Below are 20625 nucleotides of genomic sequence, written 5' to 3'. Positions count from 1 at the left end.
CATTATTTCTTATAAATATATTTTGATCCTCATTTAAATATAAATCAAATAAATTATAAAAACATATCGTACAACGCGTGAGTCGTTGTATTAGTATATATATATATATGAAGTCAAGTGGCCAAAAACTAAGACAAAATGGATACGTATAGTCAAAATTCTACCAAAAAATAAACCACCAAATGTAAGCACTTGTCCTTACTTTAAAAACTTGTAAAAAATTTTACGAGCGAAAACAAGTGTGCCAGCGAGCACATTTTTTGTTCTTCCCGGGTGTTCGAAATGATTGAATAAGAGGTTCCCATCTCCGTCCAAAAATCACCCAAAACTCTAAGCCTTAGCTATTCCCCAATTTCAATGGCTGATCGGGATGATCAGAAAAGGACCCTAACGATCCCGCCGTACATGAAAGCCGTGTCTGGTTCCCTGGGGGGAATAGTGGAGGCATCCTGCTTGCAACCTATCGACGTTATCAAAACCCGGCTCCAATTGGACAGCTCCGGTTCTTACAAAGGCATCATCCACTGCGGCACCACCATTGCGCGTAACGAGGGCTTTCGGGCCCTCTGGAAGGGATTGACGCCGTTTGCCACACATTTGACGCTCAAATACGCGCTGCGGATGGGGTCCAATGCGGTCCTGCAGGCTGCGTTTAAGGACTCTAATACGGGGAATCTGAGCCATCACGGTCGAATGGTAGCTGGATTCGGTGCCGGTGTGCTCGAAGCTCTTGTTATTGTCACTCCCTTTGAGGTGTGTTAGTTGTTTTTTTCCTTTTTAAATTGTATGATCATTCTCTCTCTCTCTCTCTCTCACACACACACACACATTTTTTCTTGTAATTTAAGTGCAAAAATAGATATCGTTTTAGCTTAGCTGCTTTTTTAAGAAATACCAAGAAGAAATTCTACCTTTCACATGGTGTTACGGTCACATCAGTTGCAGCTTGGGAGATTCTGCCAGCTGGAAAATGCCATAACGGGGCTGTGAATAATTGGATTATGCATTAAGAAAAAAGGCCAACTTTAGCGATTAAGATAATCCCTCAAATTGTTATTGTTTATTGATCACAAGTTTGTAGTTAAAAGATAAGATCACATGTTTGCTTCTCATCTATTTTATCACAATCAAAAGTTCAGAGGAGTATGTGTTTTGTGTGTTCGATTTTACCTATTTAATCCAACTGAAACATGATCTTAACTGCTGCAAATGTCAGGAACACGAGTTCCATTAGCATGGATCGGAACATGATCAATGTATACAGTCCACGAAATATAGTTTCCATGTGCTGATGGCATTGATTTCAAGTTCTGAGTTAATATGGTTTAAAAGAGCAAAAGACATGGAGGATTGGATTGCTGATAACAATCAATTTCTATGCTTTCGCAGCTTCTTAAAACATCATGGTTATTTATCAAAAGCTTCTGTTTGCATCAGTCTTCTTTGCGAATTCCAGACCTCTCCTCGTTTGTTTTGTCTGTCTGGTTAAGCATGAAGTTTTCGGTGCTTCAAAAATACTTTGTACGACTTTTTGAGAAATAAGAATTTATAATAGTGGATGTACTTGGTATAATATCGCAACTGTCATAATACATGTGGGTACTGGATGTTGGGGTGAATTACTGCAAATGAAATTGATCAATGCAGGTGGTGAAAATAAGACTGCAGCAGCAGAGAGGCTTGAGTCCTGAGCTCCTAATGTACAAGGGCCCTGTTAATTGTGCTCGAATGATCATTCGTGAAGAGGGCCTGCTTGGTCTGTGGGCTGGAGCCACTCCAACTATCATGCGTAATGGAACAAACCAAGCTGCAATGTTCACAGCCAAGAATGCCTCTGATGGGATTTTGTGGAGAAACATGAAGGTGATGGGAAGGTGCTCCTGCCTTGGCAGTCTATGATATCAGGATTTCTTGCAGGGACCGCTGGTCCTGTATGTACAGGTCCCTTTGATGTGGTAAAAACGAGGCTTATGGCTCAGAGCCGTTCTGGAGGCAAGTTAAAGTATAAAGGCTTGTTTCATGCTATCAAAACAATATATGCAGAGGAAGGGCTGCGTGCTCTGTGGAGAGGATTATTGCCTCGGCTGATGAGAATCCCACCTGGTCAGGCAATAGTGTGGGCTGTGGCTGATCAAGTAACTGGCATTTATGAGAAGAGATACATACGTAATGCAACCTTGTAGCTCCAACATTCCTCTTTTTTTTTGTTTCCTCTTTTTCTGAATATTTTTGTTACCTGTATGATGTGCCCAACCACATGATGTGCCCAACCACATGATGTGCCCATTCATGGGTATCAAATTTTATTATTATTATTATTTTTGAATCAACGGAAAAATATTAGACAACTCTTTGAATCTGCAATTTGTAGCTGTCAGATAACCAGTTCGATTTTTGTTCATTGCATCAACATTAAGCTTATTTGCAATGTCCTTTTTTTCCCTTTTAATCTGATATATTAAATGATCGAGCAAGGACTCCGAGGTTCAGGTCTTCAGGATGCAAAATTTTGAATAATGTTTTTAGCAAAAAATTTAGATTTGTAGGCATCATATTCATATGATACAAGTTTACTATTTTAAAGAACATATAAATTAAAAATAAATTCTTAAAAACTACAAACCCTTCGTAAAATAGCAATACTGCCTTTTTTAAGGTAATCTGATGATAATGTAAATAACAAGAACACAGTAGCCACATGCATTTACCTACGACGATCACTTTACTTTAAATTAAGTTTCTTTTAGCACAATCTTGTGTAAAAGATATATTTTTTTAGCTTAATTTTTGTCGTGATCAACTAAATAAAATAAAGGACCCTGCAATACCTTATGCTGAAACGAAAGTCTTGTTTTTTAATATTTTTTTAGGGTTAATGCGTCTCGGTATTCTCTTAGACAAACTAAAAATTAAAAGTACAAATCCCAAATAAACATTTAATTTTCTTTTCCACGGAAACTGACCTAAATAGAATCTTGGTCAATTTAAATTAGTCATTATTATTTTGTAAAATTACTTAATGTTTTATTTATTAATTATATTTGTTGCGGTGCACATGATGGTGATTGGTGAGTACGAAGTTTTAGGCAGATTTAGGTAAAGAAGCCAAGTGTCACGATGATCGCTGGCCTCCTCCTAAAACGCAAAACCACCGACACGCTTTGACCAAATACCGATCAATTTCAGCTCCAGGTTTTCCATTAGCCTCCACTGCTTATGACATGCTTTATCGAAAAGCGTGGCTACCAAAACCTTGTAATACTTGGAACCAACCTTGGCCAAGGGATTTGTACAATTAAAACAATCATTCGTCGGTTTCTTATTTCTTCTTTATTCTTCTTTATTTGGTGTGTCATTAAGTAAAGTTATCCGTGAGTAGTTTCATCAAGACTCGACTCGAGCTCGATTTTAGAAAATATATAATTTAAAAGTATTATCATTCATATAAATACTAAATTTAAATCTTAAAATTAGACTATAAATATTTTCGAGAAGAAACTCAAATAAATTGATATTTTCACGAGCCGATCTCGATCTTGAAATTGAATACTCAATCAAATTTGAGTTGAGCTCAACCTACAAAACTTAAATGATACTTGAGCTCGACTCTGCTCGTACACTTTCCATACTCTTTTAAAGGAAATAAATTAGATGTGAGGATCAACAATTTGGAGACGTGAAAAACCAAATAGGAACTTGTATTCTCAAGCAATCTCAAAATTTGCATCTTCATATATCATTGTTAGTCATATTTGGAGTTCATTATGAAATGTTAGGTATTGAAACCAATAAGTATTTTAATTTTTAGTAGTAATTTATATATTTAATCGATCAAATCTCCTAAAAAAACATCACGTTCATAAATATACATCAACACTATGTAATATTTGAATATCGACGTCATAAACTAACTTCTCCACTTTTTTCTTAGCATCTATTTTTTTAAATGTGTTGCGGTTATCGACCTCATTTTTCAAAATAAATCTCATCCCGAAAAAATATATAATCGGCTAATTTGTTAATATTAAAATTTCACAAGTAGATATAATTTCAACTAAAATAAAACATTATTTACATGTAAATAAAACATACATTGGTTAATTCCACTAATACAGAATATATTTATAATGAAAGGAAAATGATGTATATTAAAACTACATGTATTTTAAAGAATTCTTCCATATATATATATATATATATATATATATATATATATATATATATATATATATATATATATAGTTTTGATATGCTGCACATTACCGTGCATATTTACGTGAGCATCGATGAGGTATCACTCACCCATTGGATGCGCAATTTTTCTATATTTCATCATATCCAATAGGTGAATGAGTGTTCACATAGGTGTGTACGGTAGGTGTACAAGATATATATATATATATATATATATATATATATATATATAAATTTAAAAAATTTGGTGTTTTTATGAATATTTTTGTTACCTATATATATATAAATTTAAAAAATTTGGTGTTTTTATAAAAAAAACAAGCGTCTTCCACCTCTCCAGTATACCGGAAAACAGCCCCTTGTTTAAGCACATCACGTGTATATAAACTACTCACTCGAAGCGACTCATTTCACATTCCTCTTCTAATCACTTCAACTAAATTTGTACGCAATATCACTGCTCACTATGGACACGAAGATTGGCTCCTCGGATTCGTGTACTTCAGCCACGTGTACAGATGTTGGAGCACTGCCCGGTGTCGTTTCCGCCGTCCAGAGCCCCACCGTGCAGCCCTGCGACTCCGCCGAAGCTACCCTCGGTCGCCACATAGCGCGACGGCTCGTACAGATCGGCGTGAAAGACGTCTTCTCGGTGCCCGGCGATTTTAATCTGACGTTGCTTGACCACCTTTTAGCCGAACCGGGGCTCAATTTAGTTGGCTGCTGCAACGAGCTCAACGCTGGCTACGCAGCTGATGGATACGCCAGGGCTCGAGGAGTTGGCGCTTGTGCTGTGACTTTCACGGTCGGAGGTTTGAGTGTTCTCAACGCGATCGCCGGCGCGTACAGTGAGAATCTTCCGGTTATTTGTATTGTCGGCGGTCCCAATTCTAATGACTACGGTACGAACCGGATCCTACATCACACTATCGGGATACCGGATTTTAGCCAGGAATTCCGTTGCTTCCAAACTGTTACTTGTTATCAGGTATGATTTGTTTGTGTTTTTAGCTTCATATCTCAATTTTTTTTACGTGTCCCGCCACATTATCTGTCACCATTTTTGCTAGTCAAGCTCTAGTTGATCAATTTATCGTTTTAGGTTTTTGATGCTTTAGTTATAATTGAATCCTGTATTATACAGTGTCGCAAATTTTGTTATAAAGGATCTGTTCATCTAATTGTTGGTTGATTTTAGGCGGCGGTGAACAATTTGGACGATGCGCATGAACTGATAGACACAGCGATATCGACAGCTTTAAAGGAGAGTAAGCCCGTGTATATTAGCGTCAGCTGTAATTTGCCGGCGATTCCACACCCCACCTTTCGACGCGATCCTGTTCCTTTTTCACTCTCCCCTAGGTAAGCTTAAGTTTTATCCTCTAGGTTGTTCATTCCCGAGATACTTTTCTGTCTTCTTCTGTTTGTATGATACAGCGAGATAAATTTGAGACTCCAGAGTATGGGATTTTTCAGTAGCTTGACGTGTTTGGATTCAATTTGTAATAATTTTACTTTTGCTGCATGTAGAATAAGTAATCAAGTAGGCCTGGAAGCTGCAGTGGAGGCTGCCGTAGCGTTCTTAAACAAGGCTGTAAAGCCAGTGATGGTTGGTGGACCAAAGCTGAGAGTTGCAAAGGCATGCAAAGCGTTTGTTGAATTGGCCGATGCTTGTGGTTATGCCCTTGCTGTGATGCCATCGGCTAAAGGACTTGTCCCGGAGCACCATCCCCATTTTATAGGCATCTACTGGGGTGCAGTGAGCACTGCTTTTTGTGCTGAAATTGTTGAATCTGCTGATGCATACCTGTTTGTTGGGCCAATATTCAACGATTACAGTTCAGTTGGTTACTCTCTGCTTCTTAAGAAAGAGAAGGCGATCATCGTGCAGCCTGATCGAGTGACCATTGGAAATGGGCCTGCATTTGGATGTGTTCTGATGAAAGATTTCTTGACTGCCCTTGCAAAAAGGCTTAAGCCCAATACAACAGCCTATGAGAATTACCATAGGATTTATGTTCCTGAGGGGCATCCTCTGAAAAGCGAACCGAAGGCGCCTTTGAGGGTTAACGTTCTGTTCCAACATATTCAAAACATCTTGTCAAGTGACACAGCTGTCATTGCTGAGACTGGTGACTCGTGGTTTAACTGCCTGAAACTTAAATTGCCACCAGGATGCGGGTGAGCTCTAGTGAATCAGTGATGGCATAGAATATAATGCAGTTCTGTGTAGTTTGTGATTGATAGTGACCACATGATATACAGCACTGTTTGAGTGAACTTTTTCCTTGCAGGTATGAATTCCAGATGCAGTATGGATCCATTGGTTGGTCAGTTGGTGCGACTCTTGGTTATTCCCAGGCTGTACCAGAGAAGCGAGTGCTTGCTTTCATTGGGGATGGGAGCTTTCAGGTGTGCCTGTTATCCATTTAGAGTTGTTAAAGCTGATGAAAGTATTCTTCTATATTATGACTGACTTCAGGCTAGAGTAATTTTTTTTTAATCTGTGAACAAACGAAGATGATCACTCTCACTGCTAACTTCTTGAATCACTTTGTTGCCGCTACTAAATTCTTAAAACCTCCAGAGATTGTCTCTAACCCTTGTATTGGTTTAGTAGTTTTTGTTCCATGTTTGCGCTAATCATTTATGGGAAATAATCACTCTAATTTCTGCAAGTGCATATTGGTGAATGGCAGGTGACTGCTCAGGACGTGTCGACAATGATTCGATATGGTCAAAAGACTATTATCTTCCTTATAAACAATGGTGGTTACACCATTGAAGTAGAGATCCATGATGGGCCATATAATGTGATCAAGAACTGGAACTACACTGGCTTGGTTGACGCCATGCATAACAATGAAGGCAACTGCTGGACAACTAAGGTTAGTGGACTTTGCTTTACGTCTTACGTATCCAATTTCTTTCCAGTCAAAAAATTTATTCTCTTATTACACTAAGGTACATTGCGAAGAAGAGCTTATTGAAGCAATTGACACCGCAACGCATGACAAGAAAGACAGCTTGTGCTTCATTGAAATTATCGTTCACAAGGATGATACGAGCAAAGAACTTCTGGAATGGGGTTCCAGGGTCTCTTCAGCAAATAATCGCCATCCTAATCCTCAGTAGCTTACGTTGAAATCTGAAAAATGTAACGGTTCCCCCATTTCTTAAGTTTCTATATCGAGTGTCATTTCAATCTATCTTATGAAGGGCTTTGCTGTGAATAACTGCGTGCATTTAATGAAGTAATTCTTATTTACTGATCGATTTCGTGCATTTAATGAAGTAATTCTTATTTACTAAGGTTAGTGGAGTTTGCTTTACTGGTCGACTTCCAATTATTACATGGATTGTTCGACTCGGACTGGTATTTCGAACCATTTGGACGTGAATGGTAATTGACAGAAAGTGTAGAAGATCGAAAACGTGTGTTTGAAAATTGGTCCCAAAAGCAACCCATGTGGAACGTTCACTATTCTTGTAAATAACTTTTATTTAGAAAAGTAAGGCGTGAAAATAACATAAATAAATTTAACCTTTTAAGCTACTTGACAAATAAAAAATAAATCATTCATTCACCCATCAAGATTTGATACAATTATATGTCAAATTTAAGATAACTATCAAGTTCGTTTTTGATTTATATAAATTAGTCACACGCATGAGTGAGCACATATATTACCATAATTTATTCCCTTGATCATCTTTCTTCCCTCATGTTTTTTGTTGGGGTTTCATTGTGTTTTATGAGTGCGTATTGTATATCTTAATTTGGTTGGGTATTATGATAGATGTGTTTGATAAATCGTGCCAACGACTTGTTTTGCGATAAGTCGTCGATATGTATGGGGTCTCCTTTTCATTTCCTTGTCTTGAGTCATTTGGTAAATTCATAAATTAATAATTTGAATAATTTTTTTAAGTAAATTCATAAATTCAAAATCTTAATTTCAGTTCAATTATTATGCTCATTATTAATTATTTAATAAAAACTAAAATTTGATTTTTTTATAATAATTTGAATCATTTTTATTTATTTATATTGATCTAGTCTTTTGTCATATTAGACGAATAAATTAATTAAGAACTTATATACCTTATTTTCAAAATTGTTTCTCAAATTAAAATTCAAGCCGTTGATTTTATGTTATATAATAAATTATAATGAGCATAATAATTGAACTGAAACAAAATTTGAAAATATATATCTAAGCAATACGTATAAGGTATAATAACCGAAAAATCAATCAAATTATGAATTTTATTAATGCATAAATGGTAATTTATATATGTGAAGCACGCTAAGGACAAATAATTATCAATTTAAAATATTTGTGACTAACTCATCCAAATATTATCAAAACTAATGAAATAATAATATTGATAATAAAATATAACTAATAATATTCAATTTAAATATTATTTAATCTCGTATAGAACTTGTTTTGCTTTTTGCTTTAGAATTATATATAATAAGATAAATTAATTTTCATATACATTAGTTAATGAATAATTTTTATAGGTATATAGATATATATTAGAATTAGATTAGATAATATGTTAAAATGTGTATTATTATTTGCAAGATTAACATTAATAATAAAAAAAACACAATTGAATTAGAAGATATATAAATTAAGAGTAAAATATCAACATAATATACACCCATCGGATTTTTGTCATATTTTTTAATAGTAAAATAGCCAACAAAAAAAATTCCGGGCCCCACTGTTAGGCTGGTAACACGAGGTTTAGTGGAAGTACTGATTCATCAAATCTATATCGATTATACATATTTAGATGAGACACTTGGACGATGTTTTGATAAATTCAGTGAGAAAATACAAATAGTTATCGGTGGTGGGGACTGGAGAATGGCATGCGGATATGCCTTGCGACTTGTGTCATCTTGATTGGTGTCAAGCCAAGCACTCGCTAAATGGGGTATGGGTGTGGCGTTGCGCGTTTTGGAAAAATACCTCTATAAAATGTATCGGCAAATCTTTCATCTTTCACAGGAATTAAGCATGGAATTTGGTTTGTTTTCTGGTCCTTTCTCGACGACACTAATATTTTCCATATTCAACCTATTTGTGATAACTGCGTCAGCTCAGTGTCTTCACGATCAGGAACATTTACTGCTTCAGTTGAAAACCAGTCTCACATACGATTCTTCACTTTCAACCAAAGTGGTGCAGTGGAATGAATCCACAGATTGCTGTCAATGGCGCGGGGTAAAGTGCGACCTTAATGGTCGTGTTACTGATCTTGATCTCAGCGGCGAATCTATATCCGCCGGAATTGATGACACTGCAGCTGGAGGCAGTCTTTTCAGGCTTGAATTCCTCCAGAGTTTGAATTTAGCTAAAAACTACATGGGTTCGGTTAATTTGCCATCTGGGTTTGGAAAGCTGGAGGCTTTGAGTTATCTGAACCTAAGCGATACAGGTTTTTCTGGGCAGATTCCGCTGGAATTTTCGGGTCTGAAGAGACTAGATGTTCTCGATCTTTCGTCCTCCTTTTACTCATCTCTTCAACTGGGGAACCCGGATCTGGAAACATTTATTCAGAACTTCACGAAAGTAAGAGAACTTTATCTTGATGGGGTGAATATTTCAGCCACTGGGCATGTTTGGTGCAATGCTGTTTCTTCTTCTCTGCCGGATTTAAGAGTCTTGAGCTTGTCTAATTGCTATCTTACAGGCCCTTTTGATTCTTCATTGGCAAAACTTAAGTCTCTTTCGGTTCTTCGTCTTGATGGGAACACTTTCTCTTCTGAGTTTCCCAAATTCTTTGCAGGTTTCCCGAATTTGAGGGTATTAACTCTAAGTTCTTGTAGCTTGTGGGGACTTGCTCCAGTTGAACTATTTCAGTTACCAAGTCTGCAGACAATTGACTTAAGTAATAATAGAGATCTTGAGGGTTCTCTACCTGAATTTCCATTGGATGCATCACTTCAGAATCTGTTGCTCGGCTACACAAAATTTTCAGGACATTTAACAGATTCTATTGGTGGTCTTCGAATGTTATCAAGTCTTGATCTTAGAAGTTGCAACTTTTCTGGTTCAGTTCCAAAATCCATTACGAATCTTACTCAGATTGTTTATCTGGACTTGTCATTGAATCAGTTCATTGGTTCTGTTCCATCTTTCAGTCTGTGGAAGAATGTCACTGGGATAAACTTTCGCAGTAATGGATTTACGGGTGAAATTTTCGACTCCCTCTGGGATGGACTAGAAAATCTCAATTTCCTTGTCTTGAGTAAGAATCTGTTAAAAGGAAAAATTCCTGAGACACTATTTTTCTTGCCATCACTTAAGTCATTAGATCTTTCCAACAATCAGTTTTCTGGTAAAATCGGAGATTCAGTTAATAGTTCTTCGTCGCTTGAAGTTCTTGAGCTGAATGCCAACTATTTAGAAGGTCCAGTACCTCACTTTCTGTTCGAACTCCAAAATCTTTCTAGTCTATCATTATCGTCAAACAAATTCAATGGGTCCGTTGATCTAACTGATTTTCGAAAACTTAAGAATCTGACGAGTCTTGAACTTTCTTACAACAACCTATCAGTGCATGTAGGTGAAAATGCTTCCATGTCTTCGTTGTTCCCCAGATTAGGAACTCTGAGATTGGCATCTTGCAAGTTACAGAAAGTTCCATCTCTGAAGAATCATTCGTCGTTGATGATGTTGGATCTTTCGGATAACCAATTAGATGGGGAAATTCCTAACTGGATATGGGATATTGGATTTCTTCGTTTCGTTGATCTTTCTCATAACCGATTCAGGAGTATCCAAGAACCCTACACTATTCGTGGGCTGGATTTCCTTGATCTGCATTCGAACATGCTTAGTGGGCAAATACCAGTTCCAACTCCCCCAGCTTACCGTGTGGACTTGTCGAGCAACAATTTTTCTTCTTTTATCCCAGTTGACATTGGTCATTCTCTTTCATATTCCCTTTCCTTCTCTGTTGCTAATAATAAAATAATTGGCGCAATACCTTCTTCACTGTGCAACGCCAGTCGCCTTCAAGTTCTTGATTTGTCTAACAACAGATTGATCGGCATAATTCCTCCTTGTTTATTTGGAAACAATCTTGGAGTGCTGAATATAAGTAGAAACCATTTCAGTGGTACCATACCTGATAGTTTTCCGGTTACATGCGCTTTGGAGACACTAGATCTGAGTTGGAATATGCTAAAAGGCGAGGTTCCTAAATCTTTGACGAACTGCACAAATCTTCAAGTCCTAAATCTTGGCAACAACAACTTAACTGGCAGCTATCCCTGCTGGTTAAAGAGACTACCTAGATTGCGCATACTTAATTTAAGTTCCAATGCATTTTATGGTAATAGTAGCTGCCTTGTAAACCGCACCTAGGACCAACTCCAAATAATTAACTTGCTTCTAACAACTTTAATGGTGTTTTGCCTGCGAAGCTGTTCTCTAAGCTGAAGGCGATAATGGTCGAGAAAGGTGACACTCAAGCGAAATTTTCTATCACCAAGTCAAAATTACTATCAAGATTCTGAGATACTGTCAGGCTGTTCCCTTTTGAGTATAGCGTGTCTTGATGCTACAAAATCCGAATTTCAGACAGCAACATTAGAAGAGGATAAAAAAACTTTGTATATACTCGATACGTACATCTAAGTGCTTGTATTGGGGTTTATTGTGCGACTTTGCGTCATCATTGGGACGTTTCTGTACTCTAAAAACTTGAAGAGTTCTGTAACAATCTTAATAAAAATAATTTGTTGTTTTCTAGGGACTGTAAAATTGAGTGGTGATCAAATCCTTGAGCTCATGTCATTTTTCTCTTCTTTTCTAAATTTTTGTTTGTTAAATTTCGCTTTCTTTTATCTGATATGTAATTAAGTTTTCAATTTTCTATTTTTGTTGGGTTTTTAGTGGCAGAAAATAAGAAAGAAACATCAACTGCAAGGCTAACTCAAAAGCCATATGCAGAGTATGGCTGATCTTTTTTCTTCCCTTTTTCCTTTTTGTTCAGAAAACAGCAGAACAAACAAACTGTATTTTCCCCTACTGCTAAAGATTTTTAGACATCAAGGAATCTCCAGTTCACGATCTTGGTTTGTTTGGTCCATCCGATGGATGCACGCTCTGCATAGCGGACAACTCGATCGAGTCCTGAGCCACTTGTCCACGCAAACAGAGTGGAATCCATGGTGGCAAAGAGGCAGAACCTTAACCTTATCTCCCTCTGAAAACATGCTCAGACAGATGGCACACTCTGCTTCTGAGCTCGACTTGTTGCTTGATCCATATGCAAACATGGGCAAGCCACTTATGGTGCCAGAATCAAGCCCCGCCATGGTAGGCCTTGGCTGAGCAGGCGGTGTATTTGAGTTACCGGGTACGGGGCTGCCGAAATGGTAACTCCGGGCCCGTACATAAAGATAGTAAACAAAGAGGAAAGTGAAGAACAAGAAGAAAAACAATAATAATGCTCCAAGAAGAGGACTCTTACCATCAATCTGGTCCCTAACCTCCGTGAAACGAAGGGGCTCAAAATTATGGGATGCCATTGTATGATCAGAGTGAGGTGGAGCTGGGAGTTTTACTACAGACACATGTGTTTGCTTTATTTTGTAAAGTGAAATGTGAAAGCTTGTCAGAATCACTTTTCCCATTTGTTTAGGCGGAGAAAGTTGCGTCCACAGCTACCCTTTTCGTCTTTTTTAAGAGCACGAATCTTGGCTAACTATGTGAAAGTTTTTCGGCATTTTTTCTCACCTATATATATTAATCATTACCGTAGAAGTTCATTTATTTTGATCTTTATCATATAGTTCACCACTGAATATATTTAATACCCCGATACACATCCCAAACACACTCAAATTTTATATGAAGAGCACTCGATACGATCATCAAACTATACATCTAGCTCAAATTTTATATGAAGAGTACTCCATACGATCATCAAACCATACATCTAGCTTAAATTTTATTGATTATTAAAATTAAAATTTTAATAACACTTATTATCGTTTACCTTTTTAAAAATCACAATTTTTTTTTTACTTTCATTCCAAAATAAAATTTGCTTTTCTTTTATTTCATTTTAAATCTAAATACAAAATGGATCCTTGGAGTAATAATGATATTAATACTCATTCACCAAAATTTTCTCAATTCAGTTCTCAATATCATGACAACCAAATGTTAGAACTCAATTATGACAAAATCACAGTGAAATCCCTCATCCTAAACGTGATGATGAGGTGAAAGAGTCACAAGAAAATATTGGACGAAGACCAAATATGAACGTCTCACAAAAGCATGATGCAACACTCCCACTAATTTGACACTTGGAAATAATTAAAGCAATGCTAGTTTTAGTGATTGACTTAGAAAAAATATAACCAGGAGTTGCCAAATAGATGGAAATACGTACACAAGACAACATTTCACGAATGTTACAAAGCAGAGTTTTACTTTCCAAAATAAAAATAAGTGAACTAAAAGTATTCAATCGGAGCGAATTGTTGATTCTAAAATTTGAAATTTATCAAATTTTTTACATATACGTGTGTATATATATATTGTTTAGTTTGCCCAAGCTCAAAAATGTTCCAGCAAAATTATGGGAGCCCATGGTTCAATGAGAAAGTTTGGTTAGTGCTGAGAGAGCAACTAATTAAAATGGTAGATACAATCATTCAAAAAATTCAAAGGGTTTTCGATGAATGTTACCAAAAAATTGAAAAATAGTGAAGTTAAATTCCCTTCATCTTTTTATCCAAATTCTCCGCCAATTAGAGAGATGACGTGTAGAAATTGGGCAAAATCATCAGTCTAATGAGAAGAAAGACCTTCAAAAAGGCCATGAAAAATGAGAATGATCGAAAGCTCTAAAGGTTGTGGATTTGCTCAAAGAAATGAAAGAAGAAGAGATACAATACTATAAAAAAGTAAATGTGAAGATTGTTCTAGCAAAAAAATAATTTGCAAAAAGTTTGAGCAAAATATGGAAAGAAAGTGGGAAATGAGGTTAGGGGAGCAGAAAAAAAAGGGGGGATTAAGCAAGAAATTTTGATCATGAGAAGGATATCAACGATCCAAACTTGATTGAAGTTAAATATGAGTATTATACGAAGATGCAAGCAAAAATTCTTCGTAAACGATTCAGTTAGTAATTTATTTAATTAAAATATCAAAATTATTAATCGAACAAAATTATTAAATATAATAAAAAAAATTAATATTTCATAATCATAATCATATCATCACTATAAAAACATATAATAAAATTATAACGCTAACACCAATATAAGATAAATTACCAACTTCATTAAACATATTTCTATGAATCACTCATAACATTTTTTGACCCATTGCAAAAGTTTTTTCATTTCATTTCTCTTTTTTTACAATTAATTGTCAGCGTAAAAATTAGTGAAAAACAAAACACTAAAATTTTTTTGAGTAAAAATTCCTATTTTCGGCATTGTGAAGGGTTCACTCAGTAATTGGGCTCAGAAGGTAGGTCTGACCCGTGGCTACCCAACACTTGCCATAGATCCAAATCTAGAAGTGAACAAAAACCGAATCTAACCAAATCGATTGTTTTAAACTACATAAATAATTTTTTTGGGACCAAAATAAGCCAATTTTTTTCATGAAAAACAAATAAACCGAATAAAAAACCAGTAATTCCAGTCGGATAACTAAATTAACAAAATTTTAAGGAAAAAAATAAAAAAAGAAAGAAAAAATCAAGAGACTTGACTTTATGTCAACATCAAAGTCCAACGGCCCAACAATATACATAAATACAATGCTCCTATATAGAAAATGAATTTTATTTTTACAAATTAATCATTTTATTCCGTTTAACCAAATTTTTATAAAATAATCAAAAATTAGTAAATCGAAACAATCAGTAATTTTTTTTTTTAAAAAAAACAAAATCAAATTTCCGAATTAACATAACCCAATTTCAGAAGGATTTAATTCATTTGTTTGGTTCGATCGAAATTTTGCTTACTCCTTTAATTAGGACATGACAATATAGAAGAATCTCAGGAATACAGATATTAGAAACCAGTAGGTATCCGTAACGGTTTTCTTCATCCCATTTTTCCATTGCCACTGGAACACGAATTGTATCATCGTTTCTTTTTTTTTTTTTAAAGTTGTACTCGATCGTATATAGCTTTATTTAGTCCGAATTACACCGAAATTCATTGTATTAATGTTATTTACATTGACAAGTTGATTAGAAGTTAAAAAATGACCAAAAAAATCAAGTCAAGTACGTGAGCAAAAAAAACAACTTGGGAAAAAAAATACAAATAGAAAAAGCCAATTCACTACAAGAATAATGGTCTTAATAGCATACATAAATGACATCATATAGTGACATCATAAGATGCTAATGGTGACTTCAAAAGTGTCTTGAATTAGAGATTTTAGACAACCTAAAATGTAAGAAATGTAATATTTTAATGATGCTTGTAAATGTCTTATTATTATGAAATTAAGGACAAATTTAAATCTTAATAAAATAATTATATCGACAATTATAAATGTCTTTCAAATTTAGGTTCATGGTCGGTTTTTGTATGTTACAAACCAGTGATCGGATAAAAAGCACGACTGCAATGACCAGCGGTTCATACTTGACCTAACATAATAAAGCAACAACTTTAAGTTCGTACGGACACATTTCCAGTCTCTCATGACTCGATTTTTACATAATTGAGACACAAAGGAAAAATAAAAATAGGGCAGGAATTCTAGGGCTAGGGTTTGGAGGAGAAGTTTTAATGTTTTTTGTGTACTATCTCAACCATGCATCTAAGGGTGAATATTTAATGATAGATACGACGTTCACTGAAAAAATCAATAAACCTGATATGTATTGATAAATTTCTATCTTTAAATGCATCATTGGAGTAGTAATCCAAGGGCAGCTTCTCATTTCTCGATTTGGAGAAGTCTTGAAGGGGAGTAAGCAATCCGGTGCAAATATTTTGGGGAATAATAAGAATTTTGAAAATTAAGATCCTTTTATTTTGTTTTTCTAATGTAATCGATAACTCGTTCCGAATTTATTAGGTGAATTCAGTTTGATTAATGATGCCGCATTATCAAGGGCGCAACTTATTAATTACCCTCTTAATTATATTTTTTCCTGAAAAATTCAAGTGTTCCCCCTAGCTAGCGAATTGGTTTACTCGCTCCCAGTTTTGTTCTCCTCTCTCGAAATCGTTGATCCGTCCCTCAATGCGAGAGGATTGATCTTATTCATGTTCAAATAATATCGCGGAATGGGTTTAGTGAACATGTGTTATAAGTGAAATTAAACCATATGCCATCTGCATATGAGTAAACTATTTCCATGCTAATTAAAGTTTCATTCAAACAACAGCGCAAGAAAATTTTCAATTGTTTTATGTATTAAACATTATGTATAAAACAATTGAAATTTATTCCCAGTGAAGCAGCAAACATTAGGCCAAGGTGGTCTCGCGCGTAATATCTTCGAACATTATTTTAAATGATCACAAAATATATAATGAGAAAAATGCATATCACTGGAGCAAGTACCTCAAGATCTCACTTAGAATTGTCAAATTCATAGAGTCAGATCCAGAGTACTTACCCTTCTTCTATTTTCACTACTGAAATTTTCACCCATCTTCTTAAACTTTGAACACGATGAAGTAGGGTACAAGGATAGCGACAAGTTGCTTTCCTCTTCTTGCTGCCTGCTTAGCTGCTCATGGTTTCTTGATACCAGCCCGAGCGTTAAATTCAAACCGAGTTCACAATCCAAGGCCTTTCTCTTTAATGTCACATCCCTCTCGATGCTCGTGTTTTGGTCTATATTTGAAAGGTTACTTTTCTCATGATCATAATCTGATGAAATTCTTTGCTCGAGAGCTTTCTGTTCTGTGAGCTGAATGGACTTAAGCCCAAGAGGGTTAGATTGGTTCAGCCAGGTTTCTTGTTTGTGTGGTGATCCAAATTCACGTTTCGTTTCGTTGGATCTCGGATCGGATCTTTCATTGTAAGAGGCAAGTTTGGTGTAAAGATCAAGATTTTCTGATCTATAATAGTGGCTGCTCAACATCCTTTCATAAAATCCTGTTCTGTCCGTCCATCTCGCTTCGCCATTCTGAAAAAAATCTCCATATCTGGGACATTATTTGAAATATCATAAATTATTGAAGAGATACTTGATGAAACTTAATCAAGACAAGAACGAGATTGATTATATTAATCTATATATATATAGCTTGCCTTTGGTCGAAGTTTGGAAGAAGAGGTAGCTGGCTTAGATTGTATATATTCCGATCTACCCCTTCTACAAAAAGCCCGTGATTGCTCATCCCTGTAAAAAATGGAGAATTAGTTGCGTTCGATATACCAATTGGATCCCCTCTTACATATAATTGATACTAGCAGCTAGTATCGAGTAAGTTGAAGGGGGGGATACCTTGGTAATTGGGCTCCTCAAACTTCTTGCTTCTGTGCATCTGTAAATAGACAATTGCAACTAACTCTCAAGAAAGGGAAATTTAGTCCACCAATATCAAAAAAAAGTTATGTTCTTACCTGTAAATGGCTCTTAACATGAGCAATGTTTAGTCCTTTCATGTTCATCAACTGAAGCACTAATTTTGGCGTTGCTCCTGCAACCAGAACCACAACAGCAAACAAGGAATTAATTGAAAAGGTAATAATAAGCATATATATATATGATCACAAAGTTGGAAACTTACTCTCTGGGCCTCCTAATCTTTCTACCGCTTGTAGAAATCGCACATGAAGATCAGGCGTCCACCGCAGCCTAGGGATCTTAGACCGAACATAAGGCCTTACGGATGACTTCTTTGAGCTTTCCTCAACCCAGCTATTGCTGGAGCTACCTCCATTAATTTTCCTCTCACTATAGTTTTCATCATCGTTTTTTACCATATCGTGCACACATCCTGTTTCACCACTTTCTTCCATTTACGCTTTATCTCTTCTTCTGCAATCGAACTATACCAAGTCGCAGTGTTAAAGCTAGGGTTTCACTTGCAGAGAAAGGAATGGATTTCACTTCATCATCAATAGAGATCACAAGCTAAACATATCAGATCCGTCTCGCCTCCTAACAAAATTAAGACCTGCTAATATATTTGCTACTTTTCATCGAATATATGAACAAGAAAACCCTAGCGAGCTAGACCGCGAGAGGAAGAAGAAAGACCTTTCTCTTTCCCCCTCAGTTAAACAATTAGAACATATCAAAAGGAAATCTTTATGTATCTTATTAGTCAACGTTCATATGCATGTTGGCTATACTACATGTATATGCACACAAACTTTTCAATGTTAAAAAGTTTCTTCGTGATAAAAATCACTATAATTTCATATATTTGCATGTGTTTTAGGGAGAAAAAATTGATTATTTTTTCATCTTTAAATATATCTTAAGTTTATGTTCTTTTACTATAAATTTTGGTTCTAACAAAAAAATCATATGACTATTGCTTATATTTTATATAAAAAAAATTAAACTAAAAACAAACAAATTTTCTACAAACATTTGTCTGTCTATATGTAGTTGAATAAGTTTTATTTGTTTTAATGCATACCAAGTCGCAGTTTTCCAAGACTTCAACATACAAAAGTTTATGGAATAGTTCAATCTCCAAATAATGGTAAAAGTAGCTGCTTATTGGAATGATATTGTAAGCAAGTTCAAAGTTTTATTAAAAGATAATTTTGTAATGTTTGTCTATTTTACTCGGAGAAACAAATCTTGGGACCATCCACTATTTTTATATTCCATCATTATCAAGAAAATTATTCCCCCTAGCTATAAATTATTTATTTTCTGTTTAATTTTCATAACCACGCACTGCTACAAAAATTCTGAGGTTTACCTCTTATTTTAATAAAATTAATCTTGAATTGTCGGACCAATTAAATAACATATAATTTGTGTTTGATTATTGTACTTGATGTATCCCCATCTTGAAATCATGTCCAAGTTTCGCTGTATTATGGATTCCCATGTGATATTTTAGTCGAGTAAATACAAATATGCCTTTGAAAGTCTATTCTGATATAATGTGCCTAACCACCGACCCCCTTTTTGATATAAGTTTGGAATAATTTAATTTATTTTGTCTAGATATAAAATAAAATCCACCCCACAATATATAATGAAAATAATTTGAATGCCCTTCTATAAATTTTGACATAACAACATAAAATTTGTATTGGGATAATTACGTTCATCGTTTGGTTCGGAACTGAGAGAGCATATACATGAAAAATGCATATCCTAATAAGAAAATGTGTGTAATAATTGTAACCTTGGATTCAAGATAAATTACTTAAAGTACTCTAGCGTTGGCTCTTTTTTTATTTCGTGGTTCATGTAGCGTTGGCTCTTTTTTTTCGTGGTTCACATAGAAGATTTAATAGAAATCAAGAAAAAAAACTGCATGCTTGCAGCTGCCTTTACGTCGGGAATCACGGGTGGGTTTTGTTCCTTAGCTGGAACATTGGACCTATCTTCTTCCTCCATATTTTTATTACAATAAATCCATCCAAATATTTCAAATCGGGGTTATGAGAAATAATACTATTTGATCATAAATCAAAATTTTTTTACCAAGCTCGATTTTTTTTTGGGTAAAATGTAATAGAAGTCATTTGATTCCGACGGTCAGATCATGTCATATTATGACATTGTACATTGTAGTAAACCCTGTCTAAATGTCCAATTGTGAATTTTCTGATATTTCAAAGATAGAGATGTATCGGGAAACAATCAACGAAACTGGAAAGAGTCTGCAGTGCGCAATTATATACATATCATCTCCCAACTGAAGAAGCCATTTTCAAATTTAGACTTTTAAAGTTGGTGACCTACTATTAATATAACCCATTATATATATATATATATATATATATATATATATATATATATATATATATATATATATATATATATATATATATATATATATATATATATATATATATATATATATATATATATATATATCACTCTGGAGGTTATAAAATTATAATGAATGATCCTTTCCACCAATTTTTCACGGGGATCTTATGTGTCCGGCCGTAATAAAGACTCCGGGGATTGTCCTAACGAGATAGAGTACTAATTGAGACTTGAGAGGTGGAAAAAAAATTGGCTTTTAATTCCTCCCACGTGCATGGGCTACGCACTCCGGCCTTGACTATTCTAGGCGAGGAAAGGGCACGCAATTTATTCGGATTTGCAATCTTTGATTTTAAAAAAAAAAAACTAATAGATCAAAGTATTCCTCACGGGGTTCTTGATTTTTCTGACATCAATATTAATCAAATATGGATGGGTTTTAGTTAAAAGTTGCAAATCAATCACCCTTGTGCAACGTTTTCC

At 35.1% G+C, this 20625-nt stretch overlaps 4 protein-coding genes across 4 annotated transcripts; 3 read left to right on the top strand and 1 right to left on the bottom strand.

Annotated features, from left to right (window-relative positions):
* The first annotated feature begins 180 nt into the window (after positions 1–180).
* Positions 181–2268, top strand: LOC140825611 (mitochondrial succinate-fumarate transporter 1-like). Its single transcript, XM_073187495.1, is given in 3 exon segments — positions 181–753; positions 1648–1849; positions 1852–2268. Coding segments are annotated over 3 exon segments (930 nt in total). The 5' UTR covers positions 181–357; the 3' UTR covers positions 2184–2268.
* A 2267-nt stretch (positions 2269–4535) lies between these two features.
* Positions 4536–7462, top strand: LOC140825610 (pyruvate decarboxylase 1). Its single transcript, XM_073187494.1, has 6 exons — positions 4536–5182; positions 5393–5556; positions 5725–6375; positions 6489–6606; positions 6894–7082; positions 7159–7462. The coding sequence occupies exons 1-6, from the start codon at positions 4661–4663 to the stop codon at positions 7327–7329; spliced, it is 1815 nt and encodes a 604-aa protein (XP_073043595.1). The 5' UTR covers positions 4536–4660; the 3' UTR covers positions 7330–7462.
* Positions 7463–9079: 1617 nt separating this feature from the next.
* Positions 9080–11970, top strand: LOC140825609 (receptor-like protein 6). Its single transcript, XM_073187493.1, has one exon. The coding sequence runs from the start codon at positions 9150–9152 to the stop codon at positions 11583–11585; it is 2436 nt and encodes an 811-aa protein (XP_073043594.1). The 5' UTR covers positions 9080–9149; the 3' UTR covers positions 11586–11970.
* A 4671-nt stretch (positions 11971–16641) lies between these two features.
* Positions 16642–18507, bottom strand: LOC140828069 (uncharacterized). The gene is made up of 5 exons (XM_073191048.1): positions 17963–18507; positions 17796–17872; positions 17677–17716; positions 17481–17571; positions 16642–17374 (listed from the first exon to the last, which is right to left on the bottom strand). Exons 1-5 carry the CDS (start codon positions 18192–18194, stop codon positions 16813–16815), a joined length of 1002 nt encoding a protein of 333 aa, XP_073047149.1. The 5' UTR covers positions 18195–18507; the 3' UTR covers positions 16642–16812.
* Positions 18508–20625: the final 2118 nt, after the last annotated feature.

Source organism: Primulina eburnea, chromosome 3 (assembly GCF_022965805.1).
Source record: "Primulina eburnea isolate SZY01 chromosome 3, ASM2296580v1, whole genome shotgun sequence".
NCBI lineage: Eukaryota > Viridiplantae > Streptophyta > Magnoliopsida > Lamiales > Gesneriaceae > Primulina > Primulina eburnea.
This window is presented reverse-complemented; position numbering and strand designations above follow the sequence as displayed.